Source organism: Rutilus rutilus (genome assembly GCF_951802725.1).
Source record: "Rutilus rutilus genome assembly, chromosome: 22".
NCBI classification, from domain to species: Eukaryota; Metazoa; Chordata; class Actinopteri; order Cypriniformes; family Leuciscidae; genus Rutilus; species Rutilus rutilus.
This window is the reverse complement of record NC_140227.1, coordinates 32,018,088-32,035,587: the sequence shown is the minus strand read 5'-3', so window position 1 is coordinate 32,035,587 and position 17,500 is coordinate 32,018,088. Positions and strand designations below refer to the sequence as shown.

The 17,500-nt window shown below is 36.9% G+C and overlaps 2 protein-coding genes across 6 annotated transcripts in view; one reads left to right on the top strand and one right to left on the bottom strand.

The window, feature by feature from the left end:
• The window catches only part of tmc8 (transmembrane channel-like 8), a 19,063-nt gene extending 5,413 nt beyond the window's left edge, over nucleotides 1–13,650 (bottom strand). For 2 of the 3 annotated variants that reach the window (XM_084395127.1, XM_084395128.1), the window contains exons 1-12: nucleotides 13,490–13,650; nucleotides 12,226–12,430; nucleotides 10,363–10,511; nucleotides 10,036–10,164; nucleotides 7,653–7,708; nucleotides 7,090–7,229; nucleotides 4,934–5,081; nucleotides 4,388–4,552; nucleotides 4,149–4,303; nucleotides 3,571–3,762; nucleotides 635–821; nucleotides 131–261 (exon numbers count right to left, since the gene is read on the bottom strand). In XM_084395127.1, coding sequence (XP_084251253.1) covers nucleotides 131–261; nucleotides 635–821; nucleotides 3,571–3,762; nucleotides 4,149–4,303; nucleotides 4,388–4,552; nucleotides 4,934–5,081; nucleotides 7,090–7,229; nucleotides 7,653–7,708; nucleotides 10,036–10,164; nucleotides 10,363–10,511; nucleotides 12,226–12,430; nucleotides 13,490–13,541 — 1,709 coding nt within the window. In that variant the 5' untranslated portion in view covers nucleotides 13,542–13,650. The remainder of the gene's footprint in view (nucleotides 1–130; nucleotides 262–634; nucleotides 822–3,570; nucleotides 3,763–4,148; nucleotides 4,304–4,387; nucleotides 4,553–4,933; nucleotides 5,082–7,089; nucleotides 7,230–7,652; nucleotides 7,709–10,035; nucleotides 10,165–10,362; nucleotides 10,512–12,225; nucleotides 12,431–13,489) is intronic. The other variant, XR_014625853.1, reaches the window with a different exon arrangement.
• Nucleotides 13,651–13,680: 30 nt separating this feature from the next.
• Nucleotides 13,681–17,500, top strand: part of tmc6b (transmembrane channel-like 6b) — a 36,887-nt gene continuing 33,067 nt past the window's right edge. The window contains exon 1 of one of the 3 annotated variants that reach the window (XM_084395113.1): nucleotides 13,681–13,699. The gene's annotated coding sequence lies outside the window, so the exon portion shown is untranslated. Of the gene's footprint in view, nucleotides 13,700–16,345; nucleotides 16,431–17,500 lie in introns of those variants that run through there. The other 2 variants (XM_084395111.1, XM_084395112.1) reach the window with 2 other exon arrangements.

Below are 17,500 nucleotides of genomic sequence, written 5' to 3'. Positions count from 1 at the left end.
TCTTTCCACTAGTTTGAATGAAGAATATTATGGAAGCAAAACTGACCAGCATGAAAAACACTGGATTTGCCTGTAGAGTCTTGCCTAAAACTGTATTATATTATAAATATATGTCAGCATTGACCAGTACCTGTTGATGTTGACCACTAATGTGACCACAGACATGAAGAGACCCAACAACAGCATGAAGTGGAAGAGAACGGAAGAACTGGCGGTCCGGAACATTCTCTGAGCCGGAACACAACAGCGCACCACTGTGAACTGACACACAGATGATATTAGTATTAGCATTATTATTATTTAGCTGTTTCTAAATCTAAATCTGAAAGCAGGGTTATTATTACGGAAACACTGAACAGCAACGTAAAAAAAAAGAAATTATTTAAAAAATATATATAAATATCTAAAATTACGAGAATAAAGTCATAGCATTTCGAGAATAAAGTCGAAATATTTCGAGAATAAAGGGTTAGGGTTAGGGAAATATTGCGACTTTATTCTCAAAATATTTCAACTTTATTCTCGAAACATTGCGACTTTATTCTCGAAATATTTGACTTCTCGAAACTGGTTAACTAAAACCATAAAAACATTTTTGTTGTTTGAAATAAAATAGAATTTGAGAGATGAAGACCTTCTTGAGGTAGAAGAGGATCAACAGCCTGACGGAGCTGATGGCCGGCAGCAGGGGGCAGTAAAACACACCCACCCATGTGACCGTCTGACTGTTCACCAGGTCCAGCACGTTGAAGGGAATCTCAAACTGCTTCTTGCCTAGTATCTGCGCTAGCGACGAGGATGGAAACCTCTCCACCAAGAAGCTATTAAATAAAGTTGATCAAATACTGTACATATATAGTTCTGTAATGTGAATCCAAATATCCAACAAAACTTTGCATTCGCTTGCAAAACGTTTCTGTTCGCTCAAAAAAAATGTGCGTTACGAGAAACTTTGCATTTGCTCTTAAAACTTTTGCGTTACGAGAACGTTTTGCGTTCGCTCATTAAAACTTTTGCGTTACGAGAAACTTTGAGTTTGCTCATTAAAACTTTTGCGTTACGAGAAACTTTGCGTTTGCTCATTAAAACTTTTGCGTTACGAGAAACTTTGTGTTCGCTCATTAAAACTTTTGCGTTACGAGAACGTTTTGCGTTCGCTCATTAAAACTTTTGCGTTACGAGAAACTTTGAGTTTGCTCATTAAAACTTTTGCGTTACGAGAAACTTTGCGTTTGCTCATTAAAACTTTTGCGTTACGAGAAACTTTGTGTTTGCTCATTAAAACTTTTGCGTTACGAGAAACTTTGAGTTTGCTCATTAAAACTTTTGCATTACGAAAAATTTTGTGTTCGCTCATTAAAACTTTTGCGTTACGAGAAACTTTGAGTTTGCGCATTAAAACTTTTGCGTTACGAGAAACTTTGTGTTTGCTCATTAAAACGTTTGCGTTACGAGAAATTTTGTGTTCGCTCATTAAAACTTTTGCGTTACGAGAAACTTTGCGTTTGCTCATTAAAACTTTTGCGTTACGAGAAACTTTGCGTTTGCTCATTAAAACTTTTGCGTTACGAGAAACTTTGCGTTTGCTCATTAAAACTTTTGCGTTACGAGAAACTTTGTGTTTGCTCATTAAAACTTTTGCATTACGAGAAACTTTGAGTTTGCTCATTAAAACTTTTGCATTACGAAAAATTTTGTGTTCGCTCATTAAAACTTTTGCGTTACGAGAAACTTTGAGTTTGCGCATTAAAACTTTTGCGTTACGAGAAACTTTGTGTTTGCTCATTAAAACGTTTGCGTTACGAGAAATTTTGTGTTCACTCATTAAAACTTTTGCATTACGAAAAATTTTGTGTTCGCTCATTAAAACTTTTGCGTTACGAGAAACTTTGAGTTTGCGCATTAAAACTTTTGCGTTACGAGAAACTTTGTGTTTGCTCATTAAAACGTTTGCGTTACGAGAAATTTTGTGTTCGCTCATTAAAACTTTTGGGTTACGAGAAACTTTGAGTTTGCTCATTAAAACTTTTGCGTTACGAGAAACTTTGTGTTTGCTCATTAAAATGTTTGCGTTACGAGAAACTTTGTGTTCGCTCATTAAAACTTTTGCGTTACGAGAAACTTTGTTCGCTCATTAAAACTTTTGCGTCACGAGAAACTTTGTGTTCGCTCATTAAAACTTTTGCATTACGAGAAACTTTGTTCGCTTATTAAAACTTTTGCGTTACGAGAAACTTTGAGTTTGCTCATTGAGTTTGCTCATTTAAACTTTTGCATTACGAGAAATTTTGCGTTCACTCATTAAACTTTTGTGTTCCCAGAGAAATTTTGTCCGCTCATTTAAACTTTTGCATTACGAGAAACTTTGTGTTTGCTCATTAAAACTTTTGCGTTACGAGAATGTTTTGTTCGCACATAAAAAGTTTGCGTTCTGAGAAACTTTGTGTTAGCTAATTAAAACTTTTGCGTTATGAGAATGTTTTGTTCGCTCATAAAACCTTTGGGTTGCGAGAAACTTTGCGTTCGCTCATAAAGCGTTTGTATTCGCTCATAAAACCTTTGCGTTACGAGAAACTTTGCGTTCGCTCATGAAACTTTTGCGTTACGAGAATGTTTTGTTCGCTCATAAAACCTTTGCGTTACGAGAAACTTTGCGTTCGCTCATAAAACGTTTGCATTCGCTCATAAAACCTTTGCGTTACGAGAAACTTTGAGTTTGCTCATTGAGTTTGCTCATTTAAACTTTTGCATTACGAGAAATTTTGCGTTCACTCATTAAACTTTTGTGTTCCCAGAGAAATTTTGTCCGCTCATTTAAACTTTTGCATTACGAGAAACTTTGTGTTTGCTCATTAAAACTTTTGCGTTACGAGAATGTTTTGTTCGCACATAAAAAGTTTGCGTTCTGAGAAACTTTGTGTTAGCTAATTAAAACTTTTGCGTTATGAGAATGTTTTGTTCGCTCATAAAACCTTTGGGTTGCGAGAAACTTTGCGTTCGCTCATAAAGCGTTTGTATTCGCTCATAAAACCTTTGCGTTACGAGAAACTTTGCGTTCGCTCATGAAACTTTTGCGTTACGAGAATGTTTTGTTCGCTCATAAAACCTTTGCGTTACGAGAAACTTTGCGTTCGCTCATAAAACGTTTGCATTCGCTCATAAAACCTTTGCGTTATGAGAAACTTTGCGTTCGCTCATAAAACTTTTGTGTTACGAGAATGTTTTGTTCGCTCATAAAACCTTTGCGTTACGAGACACTTTGCGTTCGCTCATAAAACGTTTGCATTCGCTCATAAAACCTTTGCGTTACGAGAAACTTTGTGTTCGCTCATTTAAACTTTTGCGTTACAAGAAGGTTTTGCGTTCGCACATAAAAAGTTCGCGTTCTGAGAAACTTCAAAATCAAAATAAAGCAAATACCAAAAGATAATAATTTGTGTCTTACGAGCATTAACCGACATCCGTGAACAAGCGAATGTGTCGTTAAATTATTGAAATGCTAATAATATTAACCTGAGGGAGGTAAAATATTGTATCTAAAACAGGTTCAGTAAAGTCTGAGTAACTCACGTTCTTGGGTAAGCCACAAAAAACGCATTGAAGAAACACTCCAGTAAGTTGAAGACGGTGAGTTTGTACATCTCCTTCCCAAACGTGTTCTCTTCGCAGATCTGAGCACAGTTACGTAATCTCGTTGTTTCCGAAGATTTTATGAGGAAGAACAGATAGATGCCCAAAGACGCCAACTTCAGGAAAATACTCCTGTAATATTCACACAAGTTTAAGTCAAGTCCTATTTTGACACACATCGTTTCAAAGCAGCTTGACAGAATATCACGAGGTTAATGTTTATAATGTCTTAATATCTTCATGCCTTATAGTTGCATTTAGAAGATTAGAGCTGGACGATAGTATAGTTTACATTTTGCAATGATATAAACAATCAAACTGTATGTGAATAAACTGTATGTATGTGGATAAAGCATGTACTAATATATTCAGCTTCATATAAACAACAGGGTGATCATTTACATCTTGCAAATTGCAATTAAATAAAAATAAAAAAAGTAGTTGAGATATTGCTGTATTTAATACAACAGGAACATGTAACACACACACTAGAGGTCAAAGTGCATGATCTTTCTGACCTGATCAGGGTGAGGTTGAGCTGGATGGTGAGTGAATAATCTTCAAACTCTGAGATTTTACTGAAGATGTGCGGCAATATGTAGTTTATCGACGCCATTGTGATTGGAGGAAGATACTCCAACATCAGAGACACGGTCAAGTGAAGATCCTGAAACTGGCAAGAGAGACGATCATTAAAACAACATCAAGACTTTGTAAAAGGGCATGATCATATGGCCTCTTTATGCATGTACAGTACCTTTTTTTGTGACAGAATGATGGTGTAATGGATCAGAGAGAATGCGCTTCCCAGAAGAACCAGCACAAGGAAGTTCAGAAAGACCCGCAGGAGAATGAGCCGAACCCAGAGTCTGAGCGATCGGCGCTGGACTTTCTCGTGAAACGTCTGCTCTTCTAGATCCATCTGGAGAAGAGGTCAGAGGTCATCCACACAATTCAATTCACATGTATTTGTGTAGCGCTTTTCACAATACACATCATCTCAAAGCAGCTTTACAGAAAGTGCATGAGTCCACATTACAGTTTACAGTGATCTGTTATCAGAGGAAACCAAGTTATGTATTTCAGAAATGCACATATACAAAATCACAGTTGGCGAAAAAGGTATTAATTTAAACAATGTAATAATTTAATGCAGAAACACTGAGCTCATTGAAGTAATTAATGCTTGCTTGTTAACAAATGATTATGACATTTATAAAAATGTAGCACTATGGGATCTGAACCTCTTTATAAACTCTGAGTCTGACATGACAGATACGTGAAGCTCATGTTGATTTCTCACCTTCAGTTCGTTTCTGATGAAGTTTTGTTTCAGTGATGCCGCTTGCGAGTCCTGAATACTGAAATCCCACCCACAGAAAACCTTGTAACTCAGGTTTGAACTGAAGCGGTTTCCAGTGAGCCACGAGTGTTTGTATCCCACAACCGTCCTGAAAGAGAGGATGGACATCAGTGAACGAAAGGGACACGGAGATGGACAAAATTATGAGGTCGGAGGAAAATTTTTATTTGATTGCTTTTGCATTCACTCAAAAAACGTACAAAACTTTTGCATTCGGTCACAAAACTTTTGCATTCACTCAAAAAACGTACTAAACCTTTGCATTCATTCACAAAACTTTTGCATTCACTCAAAAAACGTACAAAACTTTTGCATTCGGTCACAAAACTTACAAAACTTTTGCATTCACTCAAAAAACGTACAAAACTTTTGCATTCGGTCACAAAACTTACAAAACTTTTGCATTCACTCACAAAACTTACAAAACTTTTGCATTCACTCAAAAAAACTTTTGCATTCACTCACAAAACTCAAAAAACTTTTGCATTCACTCAAAAAACTTACAAAACTTTTGCATTCACTCACAAAACTCACAAAACTTTTGCATTCACTCAAAAAACTTTAGCATTCACTCAAAAAACTTACAAAACTTTTGCATTCACTCACAAAACTTTTGCATTCACTCAAAAAACTTACAAAACTTTTGCATTCACTCACAAAACTCACAAAACTTTTGCATTCACTCAAAAAACTTACAAAACTTTTGCATTTGGTCACAAAACTCACAAAACTTTTGCATTCACTCACAAAACTCACAAAACTTTTGCATTCGGTCACAAAACTCACAAAACTTTTGCATTCGGTCACAAAACTCACAAAACTTTTGCATTCACTCACAAAACTTTTGCATTCGGTCACAAAACTCACAAAACTTTTGCATTCACTCACAAACCTTACAAAACTTTTGCATTTGGTCACAAAACTCACAAAACTTTTGCATTCACTCAAAAAACGTACAAAACTTTTGCATTCGGTCACAAAACTTTTGCATTCACTCACAAAACTTACAAAAATTTTGCATTCACTCAAAAAAACTTTTGCATTCACTCACAAAACTCAAAAAACTTTTGCATTCACTCAAAAAACTCACAAAACTTTTGCATTCACTCAAAAAACTTACAAAACTTTTGCATTCGGTCACAAAACTTTAGCATTCACTCAAAAAACTTACAAAACTTTTGCATTCACTCAAAAAACTTACAAAACTTTTGCATTCACTCACAAAACTCACAAAACTTTTGCATTCACTCAAAAAACTTACAAAACTTTTGCATTTGGTCACAAAACTCACAAAACTTTTGCATTCACTCACAAAACTCACAAAACTTTTGCATTCGGTCACAAAACTCACAAAACTTTTGCATTCGGTCACACAACTCACAAAACTTTTGCATTCACTCACAAAACTCACAAAACTTTTGCATTTGGTCACAAAACTCACAAAACTTTTGCATTCACTCACAAAACTTTTGCATTCACTCAAAAAACTTTTGCATTCACTCACAAACCTTACAAAACTTTTGCATTCACTCACAAAACTCACAAAACTTTTGCATTCACTCACACAACTTTTGCATTCACTCACAAAACTTTTGCATTCACTCAAAAAACTTTTGCATTCACTCAAAAAACGTACAAAACCTTTGCATTCATTCACAGAACTTTTGCATTCGGTCACAAAACTTTTGCATTCACTCAAAAAACTTACTAAACCTTTGCATTCATTCACAAAACTTTTGTATTCACTCACAAAACTTGTTTTCACTAAAGTTTTGCCAGTGAATGCAAAAGCATTGAAATTTTATCTTTCCTCGTGTCTCATGTTTTTTCCATCACCATGTCCCTTTATGGGATCCGTTCACAACAATTCAAATGGGAAACACATGTACTTGTGTGTTGCCAGTATGAATGTTCCCAGTTCAATAGCTGTTCAGTTCTATGCACAGCATTTGCAAACTGAGAGACAATTAGACATGATGCTGTTGATTCAGTCTATGGTTATAGCGCCACTTAGCAGTCAAGAGCAGCAAATGCATGTTTCTGCTGAAATCTCAATCTGTAACGTTGGTCTGATAGCTCAGGGTAAATGATCTGACCTGCGGACCACCATGATGATGCTGAGGAAGAGGACAGAGATCATGCCAAGTAGAAAAAGGAGTGGAGTGTTTAAACAGTCTAAATCAAGAGTCCCACGAGTGTAGAAACTGTAAAACACTGGAGAGTTTTCAAGAACACCCTGGAAAACACAGAGAACCAGAACAGAAGAGAGAGAGAAAGTGCATGCAGAGTGTTGAAGACAGATAAAAATGAGACAGTGACCTTGTTTACATGCAAATAAACATAAATCTGACTGCCATAAACTATTAAGACAATATCCTGGTTAACTGAAATCCCCATACATTCATTTATATCTCTGCATGTACAGACAAAAACAATAGGCAGTTGTGAAATGTCAAGAAATAGAATAAAAACAGTTTTTACTACATTAACAGAAAGGAAACATAATTCAATATAATGCAGCATAACAAACCACATGACTTTTCTTGCTCTCTGGTCATCGAGAGTGAGTGTTCATTTATGGTAAATTAGTTAATTAAATAAAATCTGAAAATAATGATCAGTTTAGAAATTAGAGAGCGATAATCATAAAATGACTTACTGATCCAACAAATATGTCTTTATATCCAAAGGTGACATTTTCCTTTTCCTGATGGCCTAAAAAAAATTGTATTTGACATATTAGATCAGTTTTAGTGCATCAACTCTAAAGGCCTGTTCACACCAAAAATGATAACTGTAAATTTTACTATAATGATAACTACATTAGCATTCACACCAAGGACAATAACGATATAGTTCTAAAAATCTAATAAGAATAGCAGATTCTACACAAACAATCATATTAACGGCACAGAGGAACGATTTCATTGGAATCACTTTCAGAACGATTTTTTTCCAGCTGATGAACGATAAAAACACTGACAGCCAATCAGAATCCATCCTGCTTTAAAGAGCTTGAGCATTTAAAGGTGCAGCAAGCAATTTGTGAGAAACTGTTATTTGAAATCACCAAAACAAACACGCCCCTATCTTTATAGCCCCCCCACAAATTCATGAACACACTATGAAACACAGGCTCCTCCCCGCTAATGAGTGGACACGCCCCTCACTGCTGATTGGCTATTGTGTGTTTTGGTGCTCGACAGCGTTTCTCAGAAATTGCTTTCTGCACATTTAAAGCGACAGACAAAAAAACTGCACCGCGCTTATAATAAACAGAAAGATATTGTGCACTGTTGTGGACGCTAATATAGTTATCTTTATAGTTATTGGTGTGAACGAGCCTTAAAAGTGCGCTGGAGTTTTGTTGTCCGCCACTTTAAATACTTGAGCTTTTAAAGCAGGATTGATTCCCATTGGCTGTCAATGTTTTTATCGTTCAACAGCTGGAAAAAAAATCGTTCTGAAAGTGATTGCAACGATATCGTTCTGAATGTGCCGTTATCGTTATTGTTGTGATGTGAACTTTTATTGCAATATGCAAGAATATGCAGTGTTTTTTTGCAATATGCGATAAAATGCAACTTTTTTTGCAATATGTGATAAAATGCAACATTTTTATTGCAATATGCAAGAATATGCAACGTTTTTTTATTGCAATATGCAAGAATATGCAACATTTTTTGCTATATCCGATAAAATGCAACTTTTTTTGCAATATGTGATAAAATGTAACATTTTTATTGCAATATGCAAGAATATGCAACGTTTTTTTATTGCAATATGCAAGAATATGCAACTTTTTTGCAATATACGATAAAATGCAAAAAATGTATTGCAGTATGCAAGAATATGCAACGTTTTTTTGCAATATGCGATGAAATGCAACATTTTTATTGCAATATGCAAGATATGCAACTTTTTTTGCAATATGCGATAAAATGCAACATTTGTATTGCAATATGCAAGATATGCAACGTTTTTTTGCAAAATATGCGATAAAATGCAAAAAATGTATTGCAGTATGCAAGAATATGCAACGTTTTTTTGCAATATGCGATGAAATGCAACATTTTTATTGCAATATGCAAGAATATGCAACGTTTTTTTATTGCAATATGCAAGATATGCAACGTTTTTTTGCTAAATATGCGATAAAATGCAAAAAATGTATTGCAGTATGCAAGAATATGCAACGTTTTTTTGCAATATGCGATAAAATGCAACATTTGTATTGCAATATGCAAGAATATGCAACGCTTTTTTATTGCAATATGCAAGATATGCAACGTTTTTTTGCAAAATATGCGATAAAATGCAAAAAATGTATTGCAGTATGCAAGAATATGCAACGTTTTTTTGCAATATGCGATGAAATGCAACATTTTTATTGCAATATGCAAGAATATGCAACGTTTTTTTGCACTATGCGATGAAATGCAACATTTTTATTGCAATATGCAAGAATATGCAACGTTTTTTTGCAATATGCGATGAAATGCAACATTTGTATTGCAATATGCAAGAATATGCAACGCTTTTTTATTGCAATATGCAAGATATGCTACGTTTTTTTTGCAATATGCGATAAAATTCAAAAAAATTATTTCAGTATGCAAGATATGCAACGTTTTTTTGCAATATGCGATGAAATGCAACATTTTTATTGCAATATGCAAGAATATGCAACGTTTTTTTGCACTATGCGATGAAATGCAACATTTTTATTGCAATATGCAAGAATATGCAACGTTTTTTTGCACTATGCGATGAAATGCAACATTTTTATTGCAATATGCAAGAATATGCAACGTTTTTTTTGCAACATGCAAAAATTGCCAACTTTTTTTATTCAATATGCAATAAAAAAAACGAATTCAAAGGGAAAATAAGATTATTGGCACATATCTTTCCTTGTTTTAAGCATAAACTCACTTAATTTTGATAATCTTTTGGCTAAACAAGCTTTAAAATCTCAAGTAGTTTTGCTTGTCCTCGGAGTGAACGGGCCTGTTAAGAGACCGCAGACTCAGTGTTCGTACCTGAGTTCTTCCTGAACACCAGCGTTGGCGTCAGCACAGATCCAGCGATGATCACGCAGTAAAGCAGGTTCAAGCACAGCAAGTACCGCAAAAACACGAAGTACGCCTTCACCCCGACACCAAACTGACCTGTGGATCAGATTCAGTTAACCAGTCTAACATCATCTACTCACTTGCACAGCATCAACATACTCATAGTGATGGCAATTTCAAAACGCTGCTTCATCAAGCTTCGAAACCTTTCCATTCTTTTGCTCCAAATCAATGGTTTGGATTTACACTGTATTGACCAGTAGGGGTCACAGTGGATACATACTCAACACTCACCTTCGATCTTATGAATTGTGTGTCTCCATGGCAACAGTCCTGACAGGGCCCCGCCCACATGCTCCTTTAAGCGGCGCCTTGTGGTTTGCTGGCTCCGCCTCCACGAGTCCCAGTAGCCAACGCTGCGTCTCTGCACATTTTGCCTCTCTCTGATTGGCACAAACAAAACTGAAACACTGAAACTGACCACTAGATGGCATTGTGTTTGTATAATTCACTCAATCCACCACTTATAATTAGGGCTGTGAAAAGATTAATCGCGATTAATCGCATGCAAAATAAAATTTTGTGTTTACATAATAAATGTGTGTGTACAATTATTTTGTATTTATAAATACACACACTTGCATGTATATATTTAAGAAAAATGTGTTATTTATAAATACAAATAATTATATTTACATATAATATAAATTATATGTAAATATATAAAGTATATACATGCAAATATTTCTTAAGTAAATACATGCATGTGTGTGTATTTATACATATACAAAATAATTATACACAGTACACAAACATTTATTATGTAAACACAAACTTTTATTTTGGATGCGATTAATTGCGATTAATCTTTTCACAGCCCTAATTATAATACAATGTTTGAAGGCTCCCCAATATAGGCTAAGATATTTCTGTATTTATGCTGTAATTATGAGAAAGCTGCTCATTTTAACTTTTAACTGGGAGTACTGAACTATTACATTAACCACAATTCATTTTGTGATTTCAGAAATTTGAAGAACCGTGTGCTTCAGTTCATTAAAACACCTTTTACTTGCTAAAAAAGTTCTAAACTATCAATCAGACGACAGATAGTGTGCAACAGGTTTTTCAGGCAGTTTCGATCATGTTGATCATTTAGAGGCCTTTGAAATTTGCGTATCAAATATAATACAGTAGGCTTTATGTTAAAGTCCCCCCGTAGTCAATAATTTTATCCGTTAAAACTCATCTTTGATCACCAAAATGACATATTTAAACATTTTTTCCTTGAAAAAACAATCTTCATGTCTTAAAATATCTTGAATGTAACTCGACACCCTCGCCTCATTTAGTATGCGCGGTTGTATGAATATGCAAATGAGCCCCGCCTCCACTCCCTCACTCAGCTCAGAGATCCACTGGTTGACGATCACACGTTGATCTGATTGGTTACAAGGTAGTTTGTGACGTCAGAAACACCAGCGATTTCAAAGCGTGTGTTTGAGACTGTCTTTGGTTCACTGCAGTTTTAAGGAGGAAATACTCAGCAATGGTGTCGACTTATGAACTTACACATGCTTTGTCTTAAAGCATATTAAAAACTCCACATAGACACATAAACTACATTAAACGCTGGAGTTACACCACAGGGCGACTTTAAATCATTTTAATCATTTTAAGTCATCCTGCACCTGCTTTGGAAGTTTGCTGGCGCCCCCTAGTGGAGCCCGGCCTCTGTTTGAGAACCACTGTGTTAGAATACTACAAATGAGCAACTAGCACAACTAAAACTATGAACTAAACCCGTCATTTCACCGTCTATGTTAACTATAGACCCGGTTATGAGTAACACACTTCTAGCCAAAATAACCTTGAATGTCGTTTTTGCCAAAATAACTTGCGAGATGATAAACAGATAAACGAGATGAACGTAAACAGTGATTACAAGGTGTTTGGTTTCATTTCCTCACTCATTTCATTTCTTTGTGATCTAATTGATGACTAGTCTATTCTTGGGCCATGGTTTAGATGTCTATTACATTTTCACTGACAGCCCAAATTTTGCCTTGTTTTAGCCTAGACGTCTGGGCTGAGTTTGGACGCTATTAGACGTCTTTAAAACGCAAACTTGTTTGCAGGGAAGCCTCTCACACTCACTTGATGTCTCTCTTGCCCTGCAGACAGACAGGTAGAGCTCTGAGCGGGACACTGGGGCTCCAGGAGACTCTGTCCGTGTCGGGATCATGTGTGACGGGGTCTGCGTGAGGTCGTCGATGAGCCTGTGAGCTCGGCAACAGCCCGAATATCTCAGTCTGATAGTATTCACATGAGTCGCTGGACTCATCCGAGCAGCAGCTCTCGTCTGTGCGGACAGACATCATTCATATCATCATATGATCGTTGAAAAAAACTAAAATTGCTAGTAAATTTCACAAAAAATTACAAAGAAATGGCAAGTAACATTGAGTTAAACGTGAAAGACTGAAATAGTATTTTCTTGTAAAACACTACAATAATCTTTGTTTTATTTACAACATTGGAAAAATATTTTTTTAAATTGCAATGAAATAAATGCTTAATTTTTTTTGGTCTTGTCTTTTTATTGCAATATGCAAAAATTTGCAATGCTTTTTTATTGCAATATGCAAGAATAATCAAAAAAATTTAGCGCAATATGCAATGTTTAACACTTTATTGCAATATGCAAGAATAATCAAAAAAATTTAGCACAATATGCAATGTTTAACACTTTATTGCAATATGCAAGAATATGTAACGTTTTTTTATTGCAATATGCAAGAATATGCTAATTTTTATTGCAATATGCAAGAATATGCTAATTTTTTTATTGCAATATGCAAGAATTGGCACCTTTTTAAAAATTCAATATGCAAGAATATTGCAATAAAAAAAAACTAATTCAAAGGGAAAGCAAGATTATTGTCAGATATCTTTCCTTGTTTTAAGCATAAACTCACTTAATTTTGATAAGCTTTTCAGTAAACAAGCCCTAAATTCTCAAGTAGTTTTGCTTGTCAAGTAAATGTCTCTTGATTTATTAATGTTTAGATATTTGTGCTGGAAAACAAGAATCGTTTTTGCAGTGAACTTTTACAGTGCACATACAGTACATACGTTCAACACATGAAGAACACTAAAAATACTGTATTCTAATACTTTATGGAAGTTTTTTGTGCTTTAAAAGCTGTTTTGGTGTCGTCTGGCTTTTAAAGCGAGTATAGAGGCGTGATGCAAACAAACCTCAGAAGAAGGAAGTCAAGTCTGTTGAAACTCTAAATTGTCGGAGGAAACTGATGTGCTTATATGATTCAAACAAAAAGCCATGGTGTGATATATGATGTCCCTTGATCAATGATACTGTCACACACACACACACACACACACACACACACACACACACCTGATAGGAGTCTGTGGAAGTTTGCTCTCCGGTCTTCTCTTTCCATCATCATCCGTCAGTGTGTCGAGGCCCTTCACACACACACACTCATTGACGGCGTGGAGCGCTTCTCTTCTCAGTGTGTTCTAATAAGAGAGTGCAGGAAGTCATGTGATGAACGAGTGGGTGTCGTGGAATCTTGAGTGACACAGAGTTTCAGATCTCGGCCAGGTCAGTATACAGACGTTTGATGTGTTTCCGTCACTTACTTGCACTTTAGTTTGAGTGCTTTCTGACCAACACATTTAGATGACTTTTTTCAGTTGTTCATGATTAGAATTTTAAAACAAACATTTTATAGAGATTATGCTTACAAAAAGATGAGCCGTTTGGATGGTTGCTAAGTGGTCACCAGGGTGTTGCTAGAGTATTCTGGGTGGTTGCTAGGGTGTTCAGGGTGGTTTCTAGGCAGTTGTGAGGGTGTTCTGAATGGTTGCTGTGGTGTTGTTAGGCAGTTGCTATGGTGTTCTGGAAGGTTGCTAGGTGGTAGCTAGGGTGTTGTGGGTTGTTTCTAGGTTGTTGCTGGGCAGTTGCTGAAGCGTTTTAAATGGTTGCTCGGCAGTTTCTGTGGAACTCTTGAGTGGTTGCTAGGGTGTTCTGGGTGGTTGCTAGGCAGTTTCTATGGTACTTTGAGTGGTTGCTAAGCAGTTGCTAGGTTCTGAATGGATGCTAGGATGTTGCTAGTCGGTTTGTTTTGATGCTCTGGGTGGTTTCTAGGTGGTTGCTAGGCGTGGTACCTTGAGTGGTTACTAAGCAGTTGCTAGGTGGTTGCTAGAGCATTAGGCAGTTGCCAGGTGATTGTTATGCAGTTGCTAGGGTCTTCTGGATGGTTGCTCTCGTGCTGCTAGGTGATTGCTAGGCAGTTGCTATGGTGTTCTGAAAGGTTGCTAGGTGGTAATTAGGGTGTTCTGGGTGGTTTCTAGGAGGTTGCTAGGGTGTTGCGAGGAAGTTCCTGAAGTGTTCTGGGTGGTTGCTTGGCAGTTTCTATGGTACTCTGAGTGATTGCTAGGTGGTTGCTAGGGTGTTCTGGATGGTTGCTAGGCAGTTTATATGGTACTCTTAAGTGGTTGCGAGCTTGTTCTGATTGGTTGCTATGGTGTTGCTAGTCGTTGTTTTGGTGTTCTGGATGGTTACTAGGGGGTAGCTAGGGTGTTCTGGATGGTTTCTAGGTGGTTGCTAGGCATAGTACCTTGAGTGGTTGCTAAGAGGTTACTAGGGTGTTAGGCAGTTGCTAAGGTACTCTGGGTGGTTTCGAGGTGGTTGCTAGGCATAGTACCTTGAGTGGTTGCTAAGAGGTTGCTAGGGTGTTAGGCAGTTGCTAAGGTACTCTGGGTGGTTTCTAGGCTGTTTCTACGGTGTTCTGTGTGGTTTCTAGGTGGTTGTTGTTAGGCATGGTACCTTGAGTGGTTACTAAGCAGTTGCCAGGTGGTTGCTAGGGTGTTAGGCAGTTGCTAGGTGGTTGTTATGCAGTGTCTAGGGTCTTCTGGACTTTTATGTATTTGAATAACACTTTCATCCAAAGCAACTAATATTGCATTCAAGGTTTATATTTTAATCAGTTCATGCATTACTTGGGAATCGAACCCATGACCGAGCCCATGACCGAACCCAATGTTGCGAGCGCAATGATCCACTGTGAGCTACAGGAATGTGTAAATTACTTAGTTATTGATTAAACGTTAATATTTTATTCTTATCCGGGATAAGAATTAAATACATAAAACATTTGATAAACAAACTGATTTAAATAAACAAATAATACATCTAACAGTACAGCACAACAAAGAGTAGAATTTTTTAATATATATATATCACTGAATAAATGAGGTATTTATACATGAACACATATAGTCTAGGACAGGGGTCACAGCAGGAGGATCCGGCATCTGAAGACTGAAAACCCCCGCATGCTCTTAATGTACTGATAAACATGCATTATTTTCTCGGTTGTGAGCTAGTAAGCGCTGCATATGTTACATGATTCTTTTGTGGTTGATATTTAACCAGTCTTTATGGAAAAGGTGCCACTTGACGTCTTTTCTAAAGAACTCATCACACACACTTCAGCAAGACACACACATAACACGCACATCCTCTGTGAAAGACACTTCCTCCATCAAAGCATCATGAGCTGTTGTGCAAGTTCAACAATAGAGAGAAAGAAAGAGAGAGATGGCGAGAAAGAGGGAGAGAGAGAGAGAGAGATGAGTAAGAACACAGACCGCAAAGTTTTCTCGGAGCAAAACGCGTCTAAACAGGCACTGAACTGAAGTTGCCAACATGTTCTGTTTGGGCAGAGTTGAATGGTAGACTGAGGCCTTAAAACATCATCATACTTCTTTGTTGTGGAGTGAACTCATTTAAACCTTCGATTTATGTGGGAAAACTTTGAAGAAGCTCTAATATGGTTTGTTTAGGTGTGTTTGAGTTCAGAGTCTCACCGAGTTTAGTCAGTCAGGGTCAATGGACTCTCAACAATGAATCGGCTCATACCATTTTACATGAGCTTATTCACATGCACTTTTGATTTAATTGCTTTTCTAATAGTATGCCCCTCATATACTGATAACACGCTTACTGCGATTATAAAAATAGCATAGAGTATTTTGAGTGTTTGTACGAGATGATCAATTATTTAACCCCCCTACGGAAATGAAAGTGACTCGGTCCTAGCAATTCCGCAAAACGAATCGTTCATGTGAACCGGCTCTTTTTGATGATTTAGTTGAACCGATTCACAAAGATCGCTGAGAGTTGGTTGAAATGTTGGAACCTCTATGGTGATAATGAACCGTCCGAACGAACCGATTCACTAAACTGATTCGGATGTCCAGACTCAACTCAATCGTTGTCATTAGAAGTTTCTCAATAGTCTCTCTACGGTAATCCATCGCGCGCGTCGGTGAGTTACAGCTTATTTACTTTATTTATTTGATGACAACATAATCTCGTTTGAGTTTGTTCGAGCGATAGAAGAGAAACTATCGAGATGAAGTTTAAATAAGTTTGAGAACTTGCGCGAATCAATCAGGTTCTGTTTGTGACTTCGATCGGCAGGTGTAAAAACAATAAATCATCTGAGTTCAGTGTCATATTCATGTTTGTCACGTGTTTAGTGTTTACAGAGAGCTCGTTAATCAAACATTAGATGTTTAGAACCTGGAGATTTCAGAAGAACAGAATGTTACACACGATATGATACAGTGCTCGTCTCAGTGTTTAGGGTGGCAGACTCTGTCCGTATCAGAAGTGTTTTATTAGAGTTATCAGAGGATTTTTGACGCTCAAAACTAGCTTTTCAAACAGCCAGACAGTGTGATGTCACAGATCTGTCAAAGCAAGTCACCTTTATTTATATACAATACTGATTTCAAAGCAGCTTTACAGAGATAACAGGAAAATAATGCAACAGAGTTTGTTTCCAGAAGTAAATATCGTGAGTTCAGTGATGCTTCATTGTTGTAAGAAAGAATGCGGTTCATCTGAGATATGAACGGGTGTGATTGTGTTTTAGTTTAAGTGAATTCTGATGTGTAGAAAAGTCATGCGCTGAACAGAACAAATCCATTGTGTTGTTGATTCAGAGGAATCCTCATTGCGTTTGGTTGAGTGAATCCGAGTTGTTTTGGGAATTTTGGGAGCAAGATTTTCCTGCACGGCTCTTTAACTATAGAGCAGAGAAAACCCTCAGAAGCCAGACGTCATTCTTCATTCTTTCATGAGGTCATTCTTCATGATGTTTCTGCGTTACACTTCTCTTGTGTTTCTCTAGTTCCAGATGTGCCGGTGTAATCTGATCTCACACACACTGATCCGTTGTTTCTGCTGTTGTTAGCCGTTCTCACACACTCACTGTTATATAAATCTCCCTCCTATTAGTTCCCTAGAGGCTCTTATTCCTTTCCTTCACTACAGCCACACACACACTCTTGATCAGGATGTCAGACACACACACTCTCACACTCGCGCGCA